The sequence below is a fragment of the Danio rerio genome, chromosome 21, assembly GCF_049306965.1.
Source record: "Danio rerio strain Tuebingen ecotype United States chromosome 21, GRCz12tu, whole genome shotgun sequence".
Classification (NCBI taxonomy): domain Eukaryota; kingdom Metazoa; phylum Chordata; class Actinopteri; order Cypriniformes; family Danionidae; genus Danio; species Danio rerio.
Window position 1 is genome coordinate 23,112,309 of NC_133196.1, and position 23,645 is coordinate 23,135,953.

The window sequence follows — 23,645 nt, forward strand, 5'->3', positions numbered from 1 at the left end:
CTGCAGCAACAACTGTAAATATATTATATTCATTAGGAAAACAATATTTTTTGTTACAAAAACTATTTTTTTCTTTCTTCTCAATATCTCAGAATAGCCTTATGCCAGGGTGTTTCTTTGAACTGCTATGCATTTTTGACATGACAGGGAACACAAAACCATTGATTTGTCTTTGTTACTATGCATGGCAGGTTATTTGGTACTACATAAATATGGTTAAAAGTGGGTGTGTAAAGGTCGGCAGATTTTTAGAAAGACAGTTTTTGTAGGCCATTTTCAGTAATCTGGGGTGCATTATTTTTTATGAAGGTTTCTATGCAAAGTTTTTTGAAATGATGCCCCCGAGCTTTGAATTTCCCAGAGAATTTGTTGGATAAAGCCTCAGAGAACACACACTGCAAAAACAAAATATATAAGCAGGTCAGTGGTGCATGACTCTACTTCATAATGTGCAGAATTACAACTTGGAGCAATGCAATGGTAACAATTTATTGGTGTCAGTTGTCAATGCATTTTAATACCATGTATGCATGTATTTTTGCATTTGAAGTTTTATGTTGAACAATAGACTTTAATGCTTATCAGTTATTTGAGATTTTTTCATTGGCAATTTACAAATATAAGTGACTGATGGATAATATGACAAATTTTGAAACCTACACTCTGATGGAACCTCTAAATGCTAAATCATACAGGTATATTTACTTCATGTGCTTTTTCTTGCTTTATGCTCTGATACTATTTGTGAACATTTGGCTCATTGTTGTTATTGTCATAGAAAGAGCACTTCATGAACCGATGTACATTTTCCTGTGTAATCTGTGTGTAAATGACATTTATGGATGTGTAGGATTTTACCCTAAATTCTTGCATGATTTAATATTGAATTCATATGTGATTCCTTCGTACATGTGTGCTATTCAGGCTTTTATTGTTTATAGTTATGTAATGTGTGAATTTTCTACACTGGCAGTGATGGCGTATGACAGACATTTGGCCATTTGTCAACCTTTAGACTACCATACAAAGATGAACAGATTTTCCTGCAGCATATTACTTGTCCTGTGTTGGCTCATACCATTTCTCAATATGTTTATTGCTGTCTTCCTATCAAATAGATTGGTACCTTGTAAAAATCATATTGACAAGTTGTATTGTGACAACTGGTCAATTGTGAAACTCTCATGTGGATCAACTGTCATCAATAACATTTATGGATTTGTTTTTATTTCTTTATATTTTGTTCTTGTGATTGTGATTATTGTATCTTACATAAAGCTAATTATTGCATGTAAATCATCTTTAGAGTGCAGAAGGAAATTTTTGCAGACATGTGTTCCTCATGTCACTTCATTGACAAATCTCACTGTAGCAATACTTTTTGATACCTTGTGTAATAGATTTGGATCAGATGATGTCCCAGTGAACCTCAGATTTTTTTTAGCTTTAGAGATGATTGTAGTGCCACCTCTTGTAAATCCTGTAATCTATGGCTTAAAATTAACAGAGGTTCGCAAAAGAATTTTAAAAAGATGCATGAATGTAATAAAAATTGACAAAGCATGAAGTATGTTATTGCTTGAGATTACCTCGCACACTACAAAAAAGACCAGCATAACACAGATTCATCTAAATGAACATAATATATATATAATTTGTGGACTAGGCAATTTATTTTATTAGTTAAATAGTACATGCCATGCTCAATTTGAATTGATCTTTCATGCTGATTTATTTGCGTTTTCTGAACAATGTGTATATATTTTCCTGATGTAACTTAATAAACAGTGTTTTTCCTGTACCAAAAAGAGGCTGATGTGATATCATGATTGTTCCTTCAACTAGCTTTAATACATTAATACATTTACTTGATCCAATGATCAGATGATTGTGGACAAATGACAGTTATCTAACAGTTGAACCATATACTTTATATTTATAAAAAACAGTGTCCAAACATTTAAAGCAGGCTAATAGTTGATGTTATATTTCTAAGAGGTCAACATGAATAATATTATGTCCTAAGAGGGGAATCTTTTTGTACTCTAGGCAGTCAAAAGACAACCATATGAATGCCTGAAGATAGCATATTTGGAACATAAATCTTCTTTGGCTTCAGAATCAATTTATTCAGTCTGGGGCAAAATCCAAACAGGAGGAAGGCCTGAAATGTTATTTCTTCTTTTATATGTGACCTCTAGGCTTTTGTGATGTACAGTTCAGATAAGTGTGAATATTCTACATTTTCAGCAATTATGTATGCACCAACCAGATTTCACCAAGTAGGACATGTTCCTGGATTAATATCTATGCTGTTTCTGGAATAACATTTCAATCAGCCGATCAGATTTAAGGGATATGTTTACCATTTATGTTAAGTTTAGGCTTATGGTAAGGTTTATGCACTTCTACATGATTGTTATCCAACTATTATCCCCCTCTGATTTTGGGAATAATTTACTATTATGGTTGAGGTTAGAGGGAGGGAAGAGGTATGGATAACATTTTCTTACAAAAATGATGTTCCAGGATCATCATAGATTTTAATCCAAGATCACATCTTACATGACAAAATCATGATGTGCTGATGTAGAGACATGTAGCCCTAAGCCTACCTTTAGACTATCAAACAAGATGGTTAAAAATATATGTAGCAGATTCTTTGGCTTCTGTGGTACCATTTACTGCTATCTTAGTAATAGAAATCATGCCTTAAGACTTTCCATTGCCCAATTTGAATGATCTTTCCTAATCCACAATAGAACAGATGAAAGACCTATCTCCCACATGCGGTCACAAAACTGTTGGTTGAAACAGCTGATAATTTTACACAGTCATAATACATTCCAGTTTCTAAAAAAAAAAAAAAATTCTCACAACACAAAAAGACGAGCCTCCAATTTATGTTACAAACCCAGTGTCAAAGGCTGGGGTTGAAACATAAGCAAAAGAAAATTATTAAACGAAAACCAAAACAGATTGAAAATTAAATCACCATCAGGTTGTTTAACACAGAGAAAAATGAAGAAAAATAGTTTTGTATAACAGAAAACAGAAAATGTCTAAAACCTAGATAAATTATTTAGCAAAGAAAATGGCACCCAACCCCTACATCGCTAAAATCGCAGTTATATACAAATGTACATGAATGTGGTTATTACATTAACCCCCACAGGGAGGGGTGACCTAAAATAATGGAGAGTACATTTTACAGCTCAATTTAACACTTCACATTGTCTCTAAATAGCAGTAAAATGAAATCACAACCTCTCAACACGTGTATGTCAGGCAGTCGCCAGAGTCACATCGTTTGTCAGGACCCACACAAACCCGTTCCCAATCACCCAATTTCTGATCATCATTACCTGCACACAGACACCGACACACAGTATAAAGAGCACCTCTTTTTACTCTGCCACTGTTGGTCCTGATACTCACACTTGACTAATCCCTTGCTACAGAGTTTCTGGATTCCTGCACTCTGCCTGTTCAAGTGCCTCTGTGTTGCCTGTTGTCTACATCTTTCTAGATTCCCTCTACATGTGATTTACGTGTCTACAACGGATTCCCCCACTCCTTCCATAAATGCTTAACCCGTTCAATTAAGACCATTACATTTCATTCAATACAAGATGGATCGCTGACACACAACACCAAGCACACCACCGCCAAAGCTTCACTCCTTCCTGCACAACAACCTCCTGGACTGCTTATGCCTCTGTAAGCCCAATGAGTTTACCGCAAAATGACTAATTGCATACTAGTCAATTTCCAACCAAGTGCTCCAAGGTGGCCTTTCTCATCTCTCTACCATCAAGTAAAGCACCCTCTTGGGCAAAGTCTATATGGAATGCCAATAGAACCATAATCAACTTATACTCAGTTTATACTCAACCACTTCTCTGAGTTTTTCAGTGTAGCCACCGAAGTGCTTTCAATATCTGATTAACTGTTTCATCTTCGTCAGTGCAATTTATCCATTTCAGACTACACTCTTTAGTTCCAGACTTGGAACTTGGCTCTCTAAGACTGAAAGGGCTTGTTGTATGTCAAGTTGAGAATGTCTATATTGTGGAAAGACTGGTCACTTCATAGTATGACACTAAACCAGTCACTTTAAGGCAGTTCAAGGGTGTTCAAACTCGGCCCTGGAAGGCAGATTTCCTACATGTTTTAGTTCCAACCCCAATTAAACACACATGAACCAGCTAACCATGCTCTTTCTAGGTATACTACAAACTCTCAGGTATGTATGTTGAAGCAAGTTGGATCTAAACTCAGCAAGACACCAGCCCTCTAGGACCAAGCTTGGACATCCCTTCTTTAAGGAATGCCTCGTGAAACCTCCTCATTCAGTGGTGAGTACCAGTAAAGTTAATAAAGAAGTTTTACATCTAACTCTCATGCTTGCCATACTGGTCACTTCAGAACTATATCAATCTGCTTTTCATAAACCTCATCTCCCTGTCATGTTTTGATCAACTTCAACTGCATCGCCAACGTCACCATCAAAAATATTACATAGAAACAATCCAAGGAAAACCACTTGGACAAGGGAAGGTCAGACATTGCTCCCCTACGGTGACTCTTCAGATTGGTCGTTTTCATAATAAGGATTTAAGTTTTCTGGTACTAGAAAGATTCACCGTCAATATCACTCTCGAATGTCCCTGATTTACACATCATTCTCTGGAAGTCAGGTGGGACAACAGTTAAATTTTATGTTGGAGTAAGACCTGTCTAGAAAGCTGTATTGTATCTGTAATGCCCCGTTTCTCAGTATCTGTCTCTCCCAGTCACTACTACCGGTTCCAAGAGCCCAGCAGCTAACTCCCATAATGAGTTCCCACCTGATTACTTGGTGTTCCAGCATGTGTTTAGCAAACAGTCAGCCACCAATCTACCACCTCATCGGCCATTGAGTTGCGCTATCAACCTGCTGCCTGGTGCTAAATTGAAAAAGTGATGGAACATTATGTGTCTGAAATGCTTCAACAGATTTATTCAATTGTCCACCCGACCGGCAGCTGCGAGCTTCTTCTTCGTGGGTACTAAGAATGAAACTCTGTCCCTTCATTGATTAACAGGCCTTGAATTTCCAGGTCATTCCTCAGCTGTATCCACTTCCCCTGGTCCCAGCATCTCTTGAAGAACTTTGGGAAGCTCACATTTTCAGCAAATTGGACCTGAGCATGTACAAGCTCATTCCTATTCGGGAAGAAGATGAGTGGAAGACGGCATTGATCATGAGCACTGGACACTAAGAATATCGGGTAATGCCTTATGGCCTTTCCATCTCAACAGTTGTCCTCTAAACCTATATGAATAAGTGTTCCAAAAGTTTCTCTATCAGTTTGTTATTGCTTACATCAACAATATATTCATACACTCCAGGAACCTGGTCTTACATCGCCAACAAGTCACCCATGTCCTCTAGTGCCTAAGACGACATCAGCTATACCCGAAGATGGAGAAATGCGAGTTCCATAGACCCTCTGTACAGTTCCTAGTAAACATTATCTCCCAAAAAGGCATCCTGATGGACCAGGGGAAGGTCCAAGCAATACATGAGTGGAAAGAACCCCAAATTGTCAAGGAACTTTGTAACATTTCTCAGGATTTGCAAACTTTTACAGAAGATTTATCCAGAGTTCCATTACTGCTCCACTAATAAAACTCCACGGCAAACCCAAGTCCCTGGCCTGGGACAAGCCGGCCCACAAAGCATTCGAGAAGCTCAAGAACACCTTTAGTACAGTCCCTCTCCCACAACATCCTGACCCACATTGTCCCTTCACTGTGGAGGTGGACATCTCCACCAAGCCTCCACACCTCCACCCTTGAACTTTCTGATCTAAGAAGTTGTTCTCAGTGGAGCAAAATTATGACAATGGGAAAAGAGAGCTTCTTGCCATCAAACTGGCTCTAGAGGAATAGCAGCATTGGTTGGAGGGGGCAGAACATTGATTTACCATCATCACAGATCATAAAAACCTAAAGTATCTTCAAGAGGCTAAATGGGCAGTCTGTGCCATGTCTAACACCCCTCGTCATTTTTCTTCAGGAAAACTATTCCGGCTTTCAGTTCTATAAAGACTCTGATCCCACCTTGGAGTGGACTTTGTGACTGACCTCCCCAACTACGAAGGTAACACATGTTTTCTAGTCACTGTTGATTGTTTCTCCTTGTCAATTAATTTCCCTCAAAGGATTACCCACTGCATTTGAAACAGCTGAAATGTTATTCCATAATGTCTTTCGGAACTTTGGCATACCCTAAGGAGGGTACATCCAACAGACTAATGGCAAGACTGAGCGGAAGATCCAGGAGATCAGATGCTACCTACGGTCGGACTGCAAAGAAGACCAGTACAGTTGGAGCCAGTTCTTCTCTTGGGCTGAGAATGCACAAAAGTCTCTACACCAGGAATCTACAGGATTACCACATTTCCAGTGCATACTCTTTAAACAATCACCTCTGTTCCCTTGGACGAAGGAAATATCGGAGGTTCCAGCTGTAGATTACTGATTCCGGGTAAGCGAGAGAGTGTGGCACTCAGCTCACATTCAACTACAGAGAGCGATGAGATGGAAAAAGAGGTTTACAGACCCCCTGCTATATAGGTCCATTTAAAATACAGAGGAAGATCAATGATGAGATCAATGAGATGATATATTGCCTACTCCTCCCGCTTTCCTTGAACCTACCAACATCTAAACCTTAAGGGAGATCCTTGATTCTTGGATTTGTTTTTTCAATAATGGATCCAAGTTTTTTCCTCACCGCTGTTGCCACTGGCTTGCATGGTTCGAAGCCCGTGGAGCTGCGCATAAATGGATTTGCTCTTCAGACTTTGAACTCCCAGTAGTGAAAATTAAACCACACTGAACTAAACAACTGAACTTCAACACAAAACTGAACTGACACTGTTTTAATTTACTATAATCTTCTATGTGAAGCTGCTTTGACACAATCTAAATTTTAAATGCGCTATAGAAATAAAGATTGATTGAATTGATTTAAATTCCTGACACTGGAGTAACCAACTTGAATATCTGATCGACTGGGAGGGTAACTACCTAAAGGAAAGATCCTGGGTGCCCAGAGCAGATGTCCTGGGTACATCTCTACTGGTGGTGTTCTATCAAGCCCACCCAGACCGGCCGGCTCCCAGAAGTCATGGAAGACGCTGTGTTAGGTTGTCAGGAGCCACCCCTGGAGGAAGGAGTAATGTCAGGCAGTCACCAGAGTCACTTAGTTTATCAGGACCCACACACACCCATTTCCAATCACCTGATTTCCAATCATCATCACCTGCCCACAAACACACACATATAGTATAAAGAGCACCTCTTTTCACTCTGCCACTGTCGGTCCTAATACTCACACCCAAAAGCTGCGTCCCAAATGGCACACTATACACTATGCACTCATGCACTATGTACTTATGCACTTACACACTCAACAGGATAGTATATGTATGTAGTGTTGTCCCAAATGGCACACTAATGTTTTTTTTACTAAGCGGAAATTCAAACCGTTTCCCTGATGACGTTTGACGGTTGCCAAATCAGTGAAATAAACAACTGAATTATCAAATAATACCTGCCGTAAGTACTGCCGTATTCACCATCGGGAGGCGCTATAATCACTCTCGTAGGAGAATTTTGCTTTCACCATCCAAAATAAATAAAGTTATTCAACATGTGCGTCCGATAGCTCCGCCCCTTCCGCTACGTAAGCAAACCTGCGTTCGTTGAGTGCGTGAAGTGTCCATCATTACACACTTCATTTTAGCGGCTGAATGAGTGCATCATCCGGGTAATTAAAGTGCACTTATTATTTTTAGAATTTTCAGTGTGAACACACTACTTACACTATTCATACTACAAAATGGCGTAGAATAGTGCATAAGTATGCGATTTGGGACGCAGCTTAAGCCTTTATCTGACTCTTACCTTGCTACAGAGTTTCAGGATTCCAGCACTCTGCCTGTTCAAGCCCCTCTGTGTTGCCTGTTGTCTACATCTTCCTGTATTCCCTCTATTTGTGTTCTGTGTGTCTGCAACAGATTCCCCCTCTCCTTCCATGAATGCTCAACCCTTCCAGTTAAGACCATTATATTTCATCTGTTCAATAAAACATTGTTAGTCACCCTACTCTTGTGCCCAGTCCACTATTTGTCATGACAGTGTATTTCATTTGTTATATTTTACTATATACCTGCTTATCACGTCAAATAATATTTGTTATGTTATGGTTATTATTATCTTGGGGCAACATTGTAAATGGTGTTAATAGAGCATCAGGATTCTACCCCGAATTACTATATGATTAAATAATAAATTTATGTTATCTCTTCTCATATTTGCTCTGCAAACCTTTGTTTTCTACAGCTTTTTACTTTCCAAGATCACAATATTCTGATTGAGATGTACAGTAGCCTAGCTTCCCAACTTCTCTATGAATCCAGCAGCCCTATTCGCAAACCTGAGACTATTTTGTAAATATCATATTGATAGTTACAGAAACATCTTCTGATGCACAACTTTGGACACATCATCAGTGTTGTTACCAGGACTCACAGGGTGTTTCGGGTCTTGCAACAGACACCCTTCTCCAGGTGACCTCACCAAGGTTGATCAGACCCCTGTGTCCAAGTGACATGCTACTGCCCCCACTGTCCCCCCCTCTTCAACCAGAGCCATCTGGATGCTTTTTTCCGCTTCCTCAACATTGTTACTTATGGCACTTCTTCGGTTGGTGCCTGCTATTCCAAGTGTACCATAGGCCTTGCTCAGGGTGTAGCTGGCAAATCCCCTACTGCCCATTTCCACTGGCATGCACCTAATCCTCCATCCATTTATTTGACATTGCTCCACTAGCTCTTGGTCTTTTCCCCTCTTCCTCTCCTGAGCCTCCTCCATCCTCTCCTCCCAGGGCACAGTTAGCTCCAGCAAGATTAATTGCCTTGTGGCGTAAGAGACCAAGATTTTGTCAGGTCTAAACGTAAACTGGGTGATGTGTGGTGGAATCTTTAGCTGTCTCTCTAGATCAACTGACATCACCCAGTCTTGGGCCGTAGAAAGCAACCCAGCAGAGTGGCTTTTTGCTGTTCTCTCTGGCCTTTGTCCTTCCTTGATGAACTGAATGACCTTGACTGTGGCTTGGCGGTATCGGCTGTCCTTGATCCCCTTGCTGATATCCTCAGCAATAGATTTAAGGACGTAATCGTGTTTCCATCGATACCGACCTTCACCTAGTGCCTTGGAGCAGCTGCTCAAGATATGTTCTAGTGTCCCTGGCTTGAAACACAGCGGGCATGCTGGTGTCTCTACTCTGCACCATATGTACAGGTTCGATAGGCTGGGATGAACGTCGTAGACCCCTTGGATCAAGAACCTGATTCTCAGGGGGTTCCATGTCCAGATGTCCTTCCAAGTTACATTCCGCTCCATCGCTTGCTCCCACTTCATCCAGGCACCTTGTTGCCGCAGGGCCAATGCTCTGCTGGTTCTCTCCTCCTCAGTTGAAGCACGCATCTCCTCCTGTACCAGCCTCTCCCTTTCCCTCCTGCTGGCCAAGTCGTATCGGGTTGCTTCAAGGCTCCTAAGTCCAGCGCTGCATTGAGCTACTGCCCTCAGGGTGGCCTTATGCTTTAGCCGGGTTTCCGCTTGTTTGACTGCATCTACTGACCTCCACTTTCTCCCTGTCCTGAAGACAATCCCTGCCCGGACACTTTTGCATCTCTGGATCCAGAATACTGCAGAAGTTCCTGTGTCCATGCCACAATGAACTCCTCCCTGACTGGGCCAAAAGAAAGATTGAGCTTGTTAGTGTTCCCATTCAGAGCAATGTTACATAGGCTGCGTGGCAATCCCAGCCATCTGCGTAGATAGCTGCTCACCTTTGAATTAAAACCTACAACCACAGTCATGGGGACCTCATAGATTAGCAAGGGCCAGAGGAGTTTTGGGAGGATTCCATGTCGGTAAACCCAAGCCTTTAATCTTCCAGGGAGCCCTGATTTATCCACTGTTTTTCAGTTAAAGGCTAGTTTAAGGCCTTTCCGAGACTCTTTACTGGTCTCTCAGTGACTGATAGGATTTGATGTTGTCCTAGCCTGAAACGGAACTCATCTCTGACTTTCCCCTTCTTAAGCACCAAGGATCTGGATTTTGCAGGTTTGAAGCTCATGCATGGCCATGCCACGAGCCTCTCCAACCCTTGGAGGATCCATCTTGCTCCTGGTACCGCAGTTGTTGTCACTGTGAGGTTGTCCATAAAGGCTCTGATGGGAGGTTGCCTTACTCCGGACTTGCTGAGGGGGCCTCTGCACTCTACTCATTAACCACCATGTTCATTGCCAGTGCAAAGAGAGTCACTGAGATGCTGCAACCAGTGATTATCCCTACCTCAAGCTGGTACCAATCTGATGTTAACTGGCCAGAGGAGACTCTCAAGGTGAACTTGCTGTAATAGTCTATGATGAGGTCTTTTACCTTCTAGGGTACGTGATGTTTCTTCAGTGTGACCTTCACCAGCTTGTGGGGTATTGAGCCATAGGCATTGGTGAGATCCAACCACAACACTGCCAGGTCCCCCTGCCTTCTTTTGCCTCACTAATGAGCTGAGTTACCACGCCTGAGTGTTCCAGGCAACCTGGGGCTCCTGGTATACCTCCCTTCTGCAAAGACGTGTCAATATATTTATTGCTCAATAGGAAGTTGGAGAGTCTCTTGGCCACAATGCTGAAGAATATTTTGCTCTCCACACTGAGCAAGGAGATGACCCGAAACTGGTCGATGTTCTCAGACTTCTCCTCTTTTGGGATGTACACGCTCTCCACATACCTCCATGGCTGGGCAATCTTCCCTCTTCTCCATATGACGTTCAGGGCCTTCCAGAGCCTGTGTAGAAGCTTTGGGCAGTTCTTATATACCTTGTAAGGCACTCCGCTCGGGCCTGGTGCTGAGCTTGACCTTGCTCTCATCAACAATTCCTCTACTTCACTCAGGCAGGGTTCCTTCTGGTTGAACTCTGATGTGGGCTCAGGTGGTGTCAACAGTGCATCGCAAGGGCCCAGCGGTCGTTCTCTGTTCGGGTCAAAAAAGTGGCCATGAGGTGGTTGTTGATAGCCTCCTTGGAGCAGGTGAGTAGGCAAGTCCTCTTTTGGCCAAGGAGCTGCTTGGTCAACTTGAAAGAGTTGGCCAAAAATGCTGCCCTTTTACTTGCTTTCTCTCTCTCTGTCCTTCCTGTGAAACTTTGCCCTACATTCAAGGTTCATGAGTTGTTTCCTCAGGATTCCTCTCAGATCTTCTAGATCCGCTCTTTCTACTTCTCCTGCTGCTTTGTACTGCCTTTTTAGTAGCTTAAGTTCTTTCCATTTGATTTCCTTCACTCTGTGGCTTGGAGTGTATGTCGATGGAGTGGGTTTGGGTGTCACAGTTCCAAATCGCTCAGCTGCAATGTTTACTATGAGTGTGGTCATTGTTAACAGTCGCTGGTTCACACCCCCCTTGCCTGTCACTTCCAGGATCTGATTTACATCCTTGTCGAACTGGAGCCACTCAGCTTTCTTTGAGGATTGGGGCCACTGAATTCTTGGCTGAGCCAAAGAAACACAGTCAGTTCTTGTAACTGCCACTTGCTGACTTTGGGGGCTTTGTGGACTGTCATGAGCTGCTGTCACTTGAGGGCAGCTTTGAGTGGCAGGCGAGCAGCCAGCAGCAAGTGTTGGTGACACTAGGAGGCTCAGGGCACTGTGGGTTGCTTCCGGGCCTGGGTCCTCCTGCTTCTTACTCGAAGTTGTAACTTCTGCATGATTTGTCATCGTCTCTGCTGCTTTCAGTTATCTCATCCTGCCTTGATGGATTCTTAAGCCCCTCTCATTCTTGCAGCTCTTGCCGCAGATGCACTGTACTGTCGTTGTCATTGTTCCGTTGTCCTTAGGTCCGTCCTATTGGGGTACTATCCCCCCCACTCCCCAAAGTAGCTTGCTTTGGGTTGTTTCTCACGGAAGAAGTGGTTTGGGCTGCCGACCCTCTCCACCTTAAGTTGCTGTCTTTCTGGCTGTCATCTGTCTTTCCAGCTGTTACCACACTCTTCATGGTGGTCTCCCAGTCTGTTCCTGGTTGTCATTGGTGCTCCCAGAGTTTTCAGTTACAGAAACATCTTCTGATGCACAACCTTGGACACAACATCAGTGTTGTTGATATATTCTATTGTGACAACCGATTAAAAATGTCTATGGATATTTTGTTACTACCATATTTATTAGCTGTGCAGTTATAATTTGTCAATTGGCTTATAGTGGAAGCCCTTCATTTGATTCATTTGATTTAAACAGTGATTTTTAAACAACTGCTCTCTGGAGATAAAAGACAACTACAACTTTAAATTTCCTCTTGAGCTCTTTTGGATAAACCCTCAGAGATTTTAGATTCGGCAAAATATTAATATATAAGCAGGCCAGTGGTGCATGACTTCATGGCAACTCATACTCCAATGATAACAATTTATTGGTGTCAGTTCTCATTGTATTTTTATACCATGTATGCTATAATTTTGCTTTTAAATTTTTATCTTGAAGAAAGTGCTTATCAGTTAATTGTTAATTCACTACATTTTACATAAGCTATTTACAACTGTAGGTAACTGATGGATAATATGACACATTTTGAAACCTACACTCTGATGGAACCTGTAAATGCTAAATCATACAGGTATATTTACTTCATGTGCTTTTTCTTCCTTTATGCTCTGGTACTGTTAGTAAACATTTGGCTCATTGTTGTTGTTGTCATAGAAAGAGCACTTCATGAACCGATGTACATTTTCCTGTGTAATCTGTGTGTAAATGACATTTATGGATGTGTAGGGTTTTACCCTAAGTTCTTGCATGATTTAATATTGAATTCATATGTGATTCCTTCGTACATGTGTGCTATTCAGGCTTTTATTGTTTATAGTTATGTAATGTGTGAATTTTCTACACTGGCAATGATGGCGTATGACAGACATGTGGCCATTTGTCAACCTTTAGACTATCATACAAAGATGAACAGATTTTCCTGCAGCATATTACTTGTCCTGTGTTGGCTTATACCGTTTCTCAGTATGTTTATTGCTGTTTTCCTATCAAATAGATTGGTACCTTGTATTAATCATATTGACAAGTTGTATTGTGACAACTGGAAAATTTTGCAGAAGGAAAATTTTGCAGACATGTGTTCCTCATGTAATTTCATTGATAAATCTCACTGTAGCAGCACTTTTTGATAACTTTAGTAACAGATTTGGATCAGATGATGTCCCTTCCAACCCACAATTTTTTTTAGCTTTAGAGATGATTGTAGTGCCACCTCTTGTAAATCCTGTAATCCTGAAGTAAGTCAATGCTTGAAGATTACCTTCCACACTAAGAAAACAGACCAGTAAAACTCAGCAAAATGAATGCTATCAATCAATCTATCAATCTATCTATCTATCTATCTATCTATATATATATATATATATATATATATATATATATACACACACACACACACAATTTGAACTCTCCTTTCATGCTAATTTGTGTCCATTTTCTGAACAGTATGTCTGTTGTTCTGCTGTAACTTAATAAAAGTGTTTTTTTTTTTCTGGCTCAAAATGAAGCAGATGTGGTACCATGATTGTGCCTACAACTAGCTTTAATACATTTTTTAATCCAATGATCAGAAGATTAAACACAAATGGCAGTTATCAAGTTAAATTCATTCATTCATTTTCTTTTGTTGATGTCAAACAAGCTCAACCACAACTTGAGAAGTCAGACATGTCTGATTTCATGGAAATTAACGGTAAAATCTTAGAAGAGATCGTGCAAATTATAAAAACATCAACCTGCAGTCTTGACACGCTCCCCACATCATTCTTTAAAACGGTGTTTACTTGTTTAGAAATGGATCTCCTAAAAGTGGTAAATGCTTCACTTCTCTCAGGGATTTTTCCAAACTCAATTAAAACTGCAGTTGTAAAACCCCTCTTGAAGAAGAGCAACCTGGATAACACCCTATTGAGCAATTACAGGCCTTATCTCAAATCTCCCTTTCATTGGCAAATTCATTGAAAAAGTTGTTTTCAACCAGGTTAACAAGTTCTTAAGCTTCAAGGGGTGTTTAGACAATTTTCAATCTGGTTTCAGAGCACATCACAGTACAGAGAGCGCTCATAAAGATAATCAATGATATACGTCTAAATACAGATTCAGGTAAAATAACAATGCTGGTATTGCTCGATCTCAGTGCTACATTTGACACTGTCGATCACAGCATACTTCTGGATAGGCTGGAAAACTGGATTGGGCTGTCTGGGACAGTCCTCAAATGGTTCAGATCTTACACTGAAGGGAGAGGTTACTATGTCAGTTTAGGTGATCATAGGTCAAGGTGGACACCCATGACATGTGGAGTCCCACAAGGTTCGATTCTGGCACCTCTCTTGTTCAACCTTTACATGCTCCCTCTGAGCCAAATAATGAGAAAGAATCAAATCTCCTACCACAGCTATGCTGATGACACTCAGATCTACCTAGCCTTACTGCCTAATGACTACAGCCCCATTGACACCCTCTACCAGTGCATTGATGAAATTAACAATTGGATGTGCCAAAATTTTCTTCAATTAAACAAAGAGAAAACTGAAGTCATTGCGTTTGGGAACAGAGATGAGGTTCTCAAGGTGAATGCGTTCCTTGGCTCTAAAGGTCAAACGACAAAAAATAAGGTCAAGAATCTTGGTGTGACTCTGGAGTCAGATCTGAGTTTCAACAGTCATGTCAAAGCAGTCAGTAAATCAGCATACTATCATCTCAAAAATATTGCAAGAATCAGATGCTTTGTTTGTAGGGAAGACTTAGAGAAACTTGTTCATGCTTTTATCAGCAGCAAGTGGATTACTGTAACGGCCTCCTCACGGGCCTTCCCAAAAAGACAGTCAGACACTTGCAGCTCATCCAGAATGCTGCAGCCAGAATTCTGACCAGAAGCAGGAAATCAGAGCACATCACACCTGTCCTCAGGTCTTTACACTGGCTGCCAGTTACTTTCAGAATAGATTTTAAAGTATTATTACTGGTCTATAAATCACTAAATGGCCAAGGACCTCAATACATTACAGATATGCTCACAGAATACAAACCTAACAGATGAACCCATCATTCCCAGAGATGGGTTGGGGCTGGAAGGGCATTCACTGCGTAAAAACTTGCTGGATAAATTGGCGGTTAATTCCGCTGTGGCGACCCCGGATTAAGGGGTCTATTAAGGGACTAAGCCGACAAGAAAATGAATGAATGAAAGATCTTTTACATTGTATCATTTGTCACTGAATGACGTCCAGTGCTCACCCATAAAGAGCGTGATCATGTCACTTGCATGATAACGTACATCACAGACATGCTGCGGCCAGCGCTCAGCAGTTCGTTTCGTCACAGTCTTGCAGAAAGTTTTAGCTACAAAATGAGGGCCCTGAATACAGATGTGTATGAACAAGCTTCCACAAGTAAGTATGCAGACGAGTTAGTTGATGAGAGTGGAAAGACTAATGCAGTGGTTTGAAAGTGGTTCGGCTTTTTAAGTTACGCTAAACTTATTGTTTCGGTGCTCTGCAAAATGTGTGGGAGAGTGATGCGACTAGCAGCGTGATCAGTTATCAAGTTAAATTCATTCATTCATTTTCTTTTCGGCTTAGTCCCATTATTAATCTGGGGTCGCAACAGCGGAATGAACCGCCAACTTATCCAGCAGGTTGTTACGCAGCGGATGCCCTTCCAGCTGCAACCCATCTCAGGGAAACATCCACACACACACACACACACACACAATGGACAATTTAGCCTACCCAATTCAGCTATTCCGCATGTCTTTGGACTGTGAGGGAAACCGGAGCACCCAGAGGAAACCCACACGAATGCAGGGAGAACATGCAAACTCTTCACAGAAACCTCGAGCCGAGGTTCGAACCAGCGACCCAGCAACCTTCTTGCTGTGAGGCGACAGCACTACCTACTGCGCCACTACGTCACCCACTAAATAACATTTGTATTTTCAAAAATGCCAGAGGCAGTCAAGCCTGCATATACATATTTTTTTGAACCAAAGTAAATCAGATAATGAGCTTGATCAAGAGAAGATGAAACTGCGCCCTCCATGTAGGATTTAAATCAAAACTTCAATTCAACTTTAATTCAAACTTTGCTTATCAAAACGTACATATACACCTATAAATTACTCGCATATAAACCCATACTTTGTTCAAACAGGTATGAAACTTGCGCATATACATATACACGTGATGCATGCATACACCCACATATATATATATATATATAAACTTGATTCTTGCAAACACCCAAATTAACACACACACACACACTCGCTGCATGCTGGTATAGCACTCGAGCAAACTTACAAAATAAAATTCACAAACATTTATCAGGAATCTGGTTATTGCAAAGCTGATGAAATGGAAAGAGTGTGATTATAAGAATTATTAAATCTGTTAAATAATGAAAGTGTGTTATATAAAATAATATAAAATATTAGTCTATATAAATAGACTATATAAACTATATAAGAACTATTTTATGGTACACTTTTTAATTTAATTAGGTAATTATACACAAATATTAATAGACAGATTGAACCCTTACATGATGTTCAAGATGAAAAGCAACCAGAACTATAGTTCGAATACACTCATCTGTTTGTACAGGCTAAATAGAAATAAAAAGTGAACATTAATTTTTTTGTACTTTTTTATTAAAAAAAAAAAAAGTTATAAGAGCCTGGAGTTCCCCTTCGGGGGGAACTTCAGCACTATAAGTGGATTTGATTTGTAAAATCCACGCATTGGGAGGATTCGGATCAGAAGCCGCTTGTCTGGAGAGTATTGAACGGGCCAATGAATGAAATTAATTGGCAGCGTAAGCTTGCGCAGGTGTGCGACATCTGCAATTATCTCAGCATATAAGCACACCTGAAGCCAGCAGACGCCATCCTTTTCGCTTCAGATCCTTTCTGAGTGAGTCGATGAGGGTTCCTCTTGCTGATCAGCACTTCAGAGCGAACGAGTGTGTCTCCCGGTCCAGAGTGGGTCTTCGCGGTGGCAGACGGTCGAGCTGGGTTACTCCCTTGCCTGCGGTTCTTTGGGTCCGGTCCTCCAGAGCGGTGCGTATAGTTGCAACTTTCCTAAAAGAGCAACACAGTCGTGCAGCACGTCCTTTTCAGGATGGCGCTCCGACTGTGCGTTTCTGGATGCGGGGGTTTCCTGGCTCCGGATGATGGACACGATCACTGCATTGCATGTTTGGGGGTCCAGCATGTTAATGCGGTGCTCGCGGGCGGTTCATGTCGTCATTGCGATGCCATGACCGTTGCACAGCTAAGATCGCAGCTAACTTTCGCAAGAGAGCGAGCCACCCCAGTTGCCTCCTGTTCTAAAAAAGCAGCGGGCGCTCGGGCAGATCTGAGGGTTTCAGCAGGAGATAATCCGCCGCCCACGGGCTCGCGGACCTCTCGCTCCTCACGGCGCTCCATCCAAGCTTCGGGTGGTGAGAGTGATCCGTCTAACCAGATGGTAGCTCTCACACTCGCTGACACCGGAGATCAGATGTCCTCCGCGGCATTGGAGGGTGGGCTTTCACTGTCCGACGAAGATCCGGACCCGCTCGCCCCCTCCGGGCAGGTGAGCGCTGTCAAATCGGATCCTGAAGCGGACATGTTAGCCGTGCTTTCCCGGGCTGCTTCGGCCGTGGGGTTGGAGATGGTTTATCCCCCAGCTCCGCGGCCGGACCGACTAGATGGGTGCTACGTAGAGGACCAGAAGGCGAAGCCTTCGAAGCCTCTCATCCCCTTCTTCCCGGAAGTGCACAGTAGGCTCACGCAGTCTTGGAGGGCACCTTTCTCTGCCCGTGCTGTGTGTGCCTCCGCCCTCACCGCCCTTGACGGCGGAGCTGCCAGGGGGTATGAGGCGATCCCGTCAGTGGAGCGCGCTATCGCGGTCAATCTTTGTCCGCGCGGCGCCTCTACGTGGCGGGGTTTGCCCCGCCTCCCGTCCAAAGCCTGTAGCTTGTCTGCCTCCCTTGGAGCCAGAGCTTATAAGGCTGCGGGCCAGGCTGCTTCTGCTTTGCACGCGATGGCCACCTACCAGCGCTACCAAGCGCAGGCACTGGCCGAGCTGCACGAGGGCGGGTCCAACCCAAGCTTATTACATGAGCTGCGCACCGCGACCGACTATGCTCTTCGGACTACTAAGTCCGCCGCGTGTGCACTGGGGAGGACGATGTCCACACTTGTGGTTCAGGAACGCCACCTCTGGCTAAACCTGGCCGATATGCGCGACGTTGACAAAGTTCGCTTTCTTGACTCGCCCATATCCCAGGCTGGCCTGTTCGGCGACACCGTCGGTGAATTCACCCAGGAATTCAAGGCGGTGAAAGAGCAGTCGGATGCGATGGGCATTGTCATCTATCGGCGTGGCCGTAAGCCCGCTCCGCCCGCCGAGCCATCCACTTCCGCTGTTCCTCGCCGAGGGCGCCCGCCAACGAGTGCTGCCCCGCCCCCGCCTGCGCCTCCGGCCAAGCGGGCGCGGCGTTCACCTCGAAAGCAGGCAGCCCCTCCTGCCCAGGGCGCCGTTAAGTCCGGTAAACGGACCGCGAAGCGTCCCTGAGACAGGCCATCCGGAGAAGAGGAAACTTGCTCTTTCCCCGCTGGAGGGCGGGGCCCCGATAACAACGGTACTTTTCAGTGCCACCAAAACATCAGTAAAAGAGCACTTTTTCCCTTCCCCGGATGTGACTGCACGAGTTCTGCCAGTCCGGGACGCGCTGCCTTCCGGCTCGCAGACTCTACGTGCTTCGCCAGTACCCAAACTGGGTATTTTTCGTACCCAAAAAGAGCGGTGGGTCACGGCCAATCCTAGATCTGCGCGTTTTGAACCGCTGTCTGCACAGGCTGCCGTTCAGAATGCTCACGCAGAGGCGCATTCTCCAATGCGTTCGTCCTCGGGATTGGTTTGCAGCCATAGACCTGAAGGACGCGTATTTCCATGTCTCCATTCTTCCACGCCACCGCCAATTTCTGCGGTTTGCGTTCGAGGGTCGAGCGTGGCAGTACAAGGTCCTCCCCTTCGGGCTCTCTCTGTCTCCGCGGGTCTTCACCAAACTCGCGGAGGGTGCCCTAGCGCCCCTTCGGCTCGCGGGCATTCGCATACTCAATTATCTCGACGACTGGCTGATTTTAGCCCACTCGCGGGAGCAATTGATTATGCACAGGGACAAGGTGTTTCAGCATCTCCGCCTACTGGGGCTTCAGGTCAACCGAGAAAAGAGCAAACTCGCCCCCGTGCAGAGGATTTCTTTTCTCGGGATGGAGCTGGACTCGATCACCATGGTAGCGCACCTCTCCGAGGAACGCACTCGCCTGTTGCTGAACTGTCTGAGGGAGCTCGACAGCAAACTAGTGGTCCCACTGAAGTTCTTTCAGAGGCTCCTGGGGCATATGGCATCCGCAGCCGCCGTCACGCCGCTCGGGTTGCTCCATATGAGACCACTTCAGCACTGGCTTCACGATCGGGTCCCCAGACGCGCATGGCACGCGGGCACACACCGGGTCTTGGTTACTGCGCTGTGTCGCCGCGCCCTCAGCCCTTGGAACGACCCCTCGTTCCTACAGGCCGGTGTGCCTCTAGGACAGGCGTCCAGCCATGTTGTTGTTTCAACAGACGCTTCCAACACGGGTTGGGGGGCCGTGTGTCGCGGGCATGCGGGCCTCTGGAAGGGTGCCCAGCTGCATTGGCATATCAATCGCCTAGAGCTGTTGGCAGTGTTCCTCGCTCTCCACCGCTTTTTACCGGTGCTGGAGCGGCAACACGTGCTGGTCAGGACGGACAGTATGGCGGCGGCGGCGTATATCAACCGCATGGGGGTATGCACTCTCGCCGCATGTCTCAGCTCGCCCGCCGTCTGCTCCTCTGGAGTCACCCGCGGCTGAAATCGCTACGCGCCATTCACGTCCCAGGCACGCTCAATCGTGCAGCCGATGCGCTCTCACGACAGCTGTTACGCCCTGGAGAATGGAGACTCCACCCCGAGTCTGTTCAGCTGATATGGGCGCGATTCGGGGAGGCCCAGATCGATCTGTTTGCTTCCCCCGAGAACGCTCACTGCCAGTTGTTTTTTTCCCTGACCGAGGGCTCTCTCGGCACGGATGCACTGGCCCACAGCTGGCCTCGGGGCATGCGCAAGTATGCGTTTCCCCCAGTGAGCCTGCTCGCGCAGTTTCTGTGCAAGGTCAGGGAGGACGAGGAACAGGTTCTGCTAGTTGCGCCCCTTTGGCCCAACCGGACCTGGATATCAGAGCTCTCACTCCTCGCGACGGCCCTCCCCTGGCGGATCCCTTTGAGAGAGGACCTACTCTCTCAGGGACAGGGCACCATCTGGCACCCTCGCCCCGATCTTTGGAACCTCCACGTGTGGTCCCTAGACGCGAGGAAGACTTACGTAACCTACCGACTGCGGTGGTTAATACCATCACTCAGGCTAGAGCCCCCTCCACGAGGCGCGCCTACGCCCTGAAGTGGAGTCTATTCACTGAATGGTGCGTCTCTCGCAGAGAAGACCCCCGAAATTGCCAGATTAGTGTTGTGCTCTCTTTCCTTCAAGAGAAGTTGGACAGCAGGCTGTCGCCCTCCACTCTCAAGGTTTACGTGGCCGCCATCTCCGCTTATCATAGCGCGGTAGCTGGCGGCACCGTGGGAAAGCATAACCTGGTCATCCAGTTCCTTAGGGGTGCTAGGCGAATTAATCCATCTCGCCCCCCTCTCATGCCCTCTTGGGATCTCGCCCTCGTTCTCACGAGTCTGCGATCCGATCCCTTTGAGCCACTCGAATCAGTATCTCTAAGATTTCTGTCCCTGAAGACAGCTCTGCTGGTTGCGTTGGCCTCCATCAAGAGGGTCGGGGACCTGGAGGCATTTTCGGTCAGTGACTCGTGCCTGGAATTCGGGCCGGATTACTCTCACGTCATCCTGAGACCCCGCCCCGGTTATGTGCCCAAGGTTCCTACCACCCCCTTTAGAGATCAGGTAGTGAACCTGCAAGCGCTGCCCCCGGAGGAGGCAGACCCAGCCCTTTCTTTACTTTGTCCAGTTCGCGCTCTGCGCATTTATGTGGACCGTACTCAGAATTTTAGATCATCTGAGCAGCTCTTTGTCTGTTATGGCGGTCGGCAGCAGGGAAGTGCCGTATCGAAACAAAGATTATCCCACTGGATTGTGGATGCCATTTCACTCGCTTATTCGAGTCGAGGTCAGCCGTGTCCCCCGGGAGTTCGTGCACACTCCACTCGGAGCGTTGCATCCTCTTGGGCGCGTGCACGCGGCGCCTCTCTAACAGACATCTGTAGAGCTGCGGGCTGGGCGACACCCAACACATTTGCAAGGTTTTACAATCTGCGAGTGGAGCCGGTTTCCTCAAGGGTATTAGGTAACCCTTTGGTGATTGAGGAGACAACTCGGTAGGGTGTTGAAACACGCTTGCTGCGCCATTCTCCCTAACACGGAGGTACGTGCGCCTTTTTTATCTGTCAGTAAAGTTCCCCGAAGTAGGATAAATTAGGGCCAGGGACACGTTGGAGGACCGCGCCCCCCATGATGTGGGTGCGTCACGCTTGCTTGACTATCTCCTCATCGGGGGTGTTGGTAAGGTGCAGTCATTATGGCGCTTTCAATGGGCTCCCAATGCGTGGATTTTACAAATCAAATCCACTTATAGTGCTGAAGTTCCCCCCGAAGGGGAACGTTCGAGGTTACTAAAGTAACCCTTCGTTCCCCGAGGAGGGGAACGGAAGCACTATACTCCGTCGCCATAATGACTGTCCCTTAGCTGTTTGAAAGTCTCTTCAGCTTAAAAGGATGGTGTCTGCTGGCTTCAGGTGTGCTTATATGCTGAGATAATTGCAGATGTCGCACACCTGCGCAAGCTTACGCTGCCAATTAATTTCATTCATTGGCCCGTTCAATACTCTCCAGACAAGCGGCTTCTGATCCGAATCCTCCCAATGCGTGGATTTTACAAATCAAATCCACTTATAGTGCTTCCGTTCCCCTCCTCGGGGAACGAAGGGTTACTTTAGTAACCTCGAACGTTATTATAGACTTTGCAAATTCAGTTTGCAGACATGTGTAGGTACAGGCATCCATTGTCTGCGTTCTTGGCAGTTTTTTCCTGGCTTTTTAAATTTGTCCATATCGATATCAGAATTATATCGTATCAACTGACATTAAGAAATATATTGTGATATAAATTTTTCCTATATCGTCCAGCTCTACCCCCAATTTATGTTACAACTCCAATGTCTAGAACTGGATTTGAAACATAACCTAAATAAATAAATAAATAAATAAATAAATAAAAATAAGCAACTAAACTGATTGAAATTCAATGCCCATCTGTTCTTTTATTGTATCAAAAATCAAGAAAAGTTGTTTTGTATGATAGAAACAAAAAATAAGAGCACATAATGAGCGTCAGGGTTGAGCATGGCCAAAATAATAAACAACAGAAAAGCTTACTCCACCCTATATATAAATGACTTGCAGAATCAAAGAAATAAATCACATTCACTTCCCTAACTACTTACCTAAACCAAAACAAGACAGAACTTATTAGCAAAGAAAATGACACTTAGCCCCTAAAGTGCTCAGCTCGCAAACATGTACAAATTTACATGAATGTGGTTAATACAATAACTACTGCAAGAAGGGAAGACATAAAATAATGGACAGTACATTGTACAGCTCAATTTAACACTTCACATTGTCTCTAAACAACAGCGAAATTAAATCACAACCTCTCCAAACTCTCTCATCCGTGTCTCAATACATGTATTCCACTTGTTATCTTTTTGTCAATTAATACTTGTCTTTTTGTGGTCATTTTAACGGAGAAAGCTCTTCATGAACCAATGTACATCTTCTTGGGCCATCTTTGTAAATGGTGTTTATAGAGCATCAGGATTCAACCCTAAATTTCTGTCTGATTTGATATTAAATTGATAGGTTATCGCTTCTCTTGTTTGCTATGCAAACCTTTGTTTTCCACAACTCTTTACTTTCCCAGATCACAATAATATAATTGATATGTACAGTAGCCCAGCTTCCTAACTTCTCTGTGATTCCAGCAGCCCTGTCGGCAAACCTGAGGCCATTTTGTAAATATTATATTGATATATTCTATTGTGACAACTGATTAAAAATTTCTTCGGATGTATTGTTACTGCCATATTTATTAGCTGTGCAGTTATAATTTGATATTTGGCTTATAGTGGGAGCCCTTCATTTGATCACAATCTCTAATATGCAGTACAAAAACATAACTTGATTTCAAACAGTGATTTTTAAACAACTGCTTCTTTGAATGTTAAAAGACAACCATAGCTTTGAATTTCCCCTAGAGTTTGTTTGATAAACCCTTAGAGATATCAGATTCGACAAAATATTCATATATAAGCAGGCAAGCAGTGCATGACATTACTTCATAATGTTCAGAATCACAACTTGGAGCAATGCAATGGTAACAATTTATTGGTGTCAGTTCTCA

General features: G+C 44.2%; 3 protein-coding genes and 1 pseudogene across 3 annotated transcripts in view; 3 read left to right on the forward strand and 1 right to left on the reverse strand.

Moving 5' to 3' along the window:
* neu3.1 (sialidase 3 (membrane sialidase), tandem duplicate 1) overlaps window positions 1–23,645 on the forward strand; it is a 150,523-nt gene that overhangs the window by 7,754 nt on the left and 119,124 nt on the right. The gene's annotated exons all lie outside the window — the stretch shown is intronic.
* or62b2 (odorant receptor, family 62, subfamily B, member 2) lies at window positions 631–1,566 on the forward strand. Its single transcript, NM_001128414.1, is given in 1 exon segment — window positions 631–1,566. A coding segment is annotated over 1 exon segment (936 nt).
* On the reverse strand, window positions 8,670–11,492 carry LOC103909459 (uncharacterized; annotated as a pseudogene).
* Window positions 12,599–13,394, forward strand: or62b1 (odorant receptor, family 62, subfamily B, member 1). Its single transcript, XM_073936112.1, is given in 2 exon segments — window positions 12,599–13,206; window positions 13,208–13,394. Coding segments are annotated over 2 exon segments (732 nt in total). The 5' UTR covers window positions 12,599–12,661.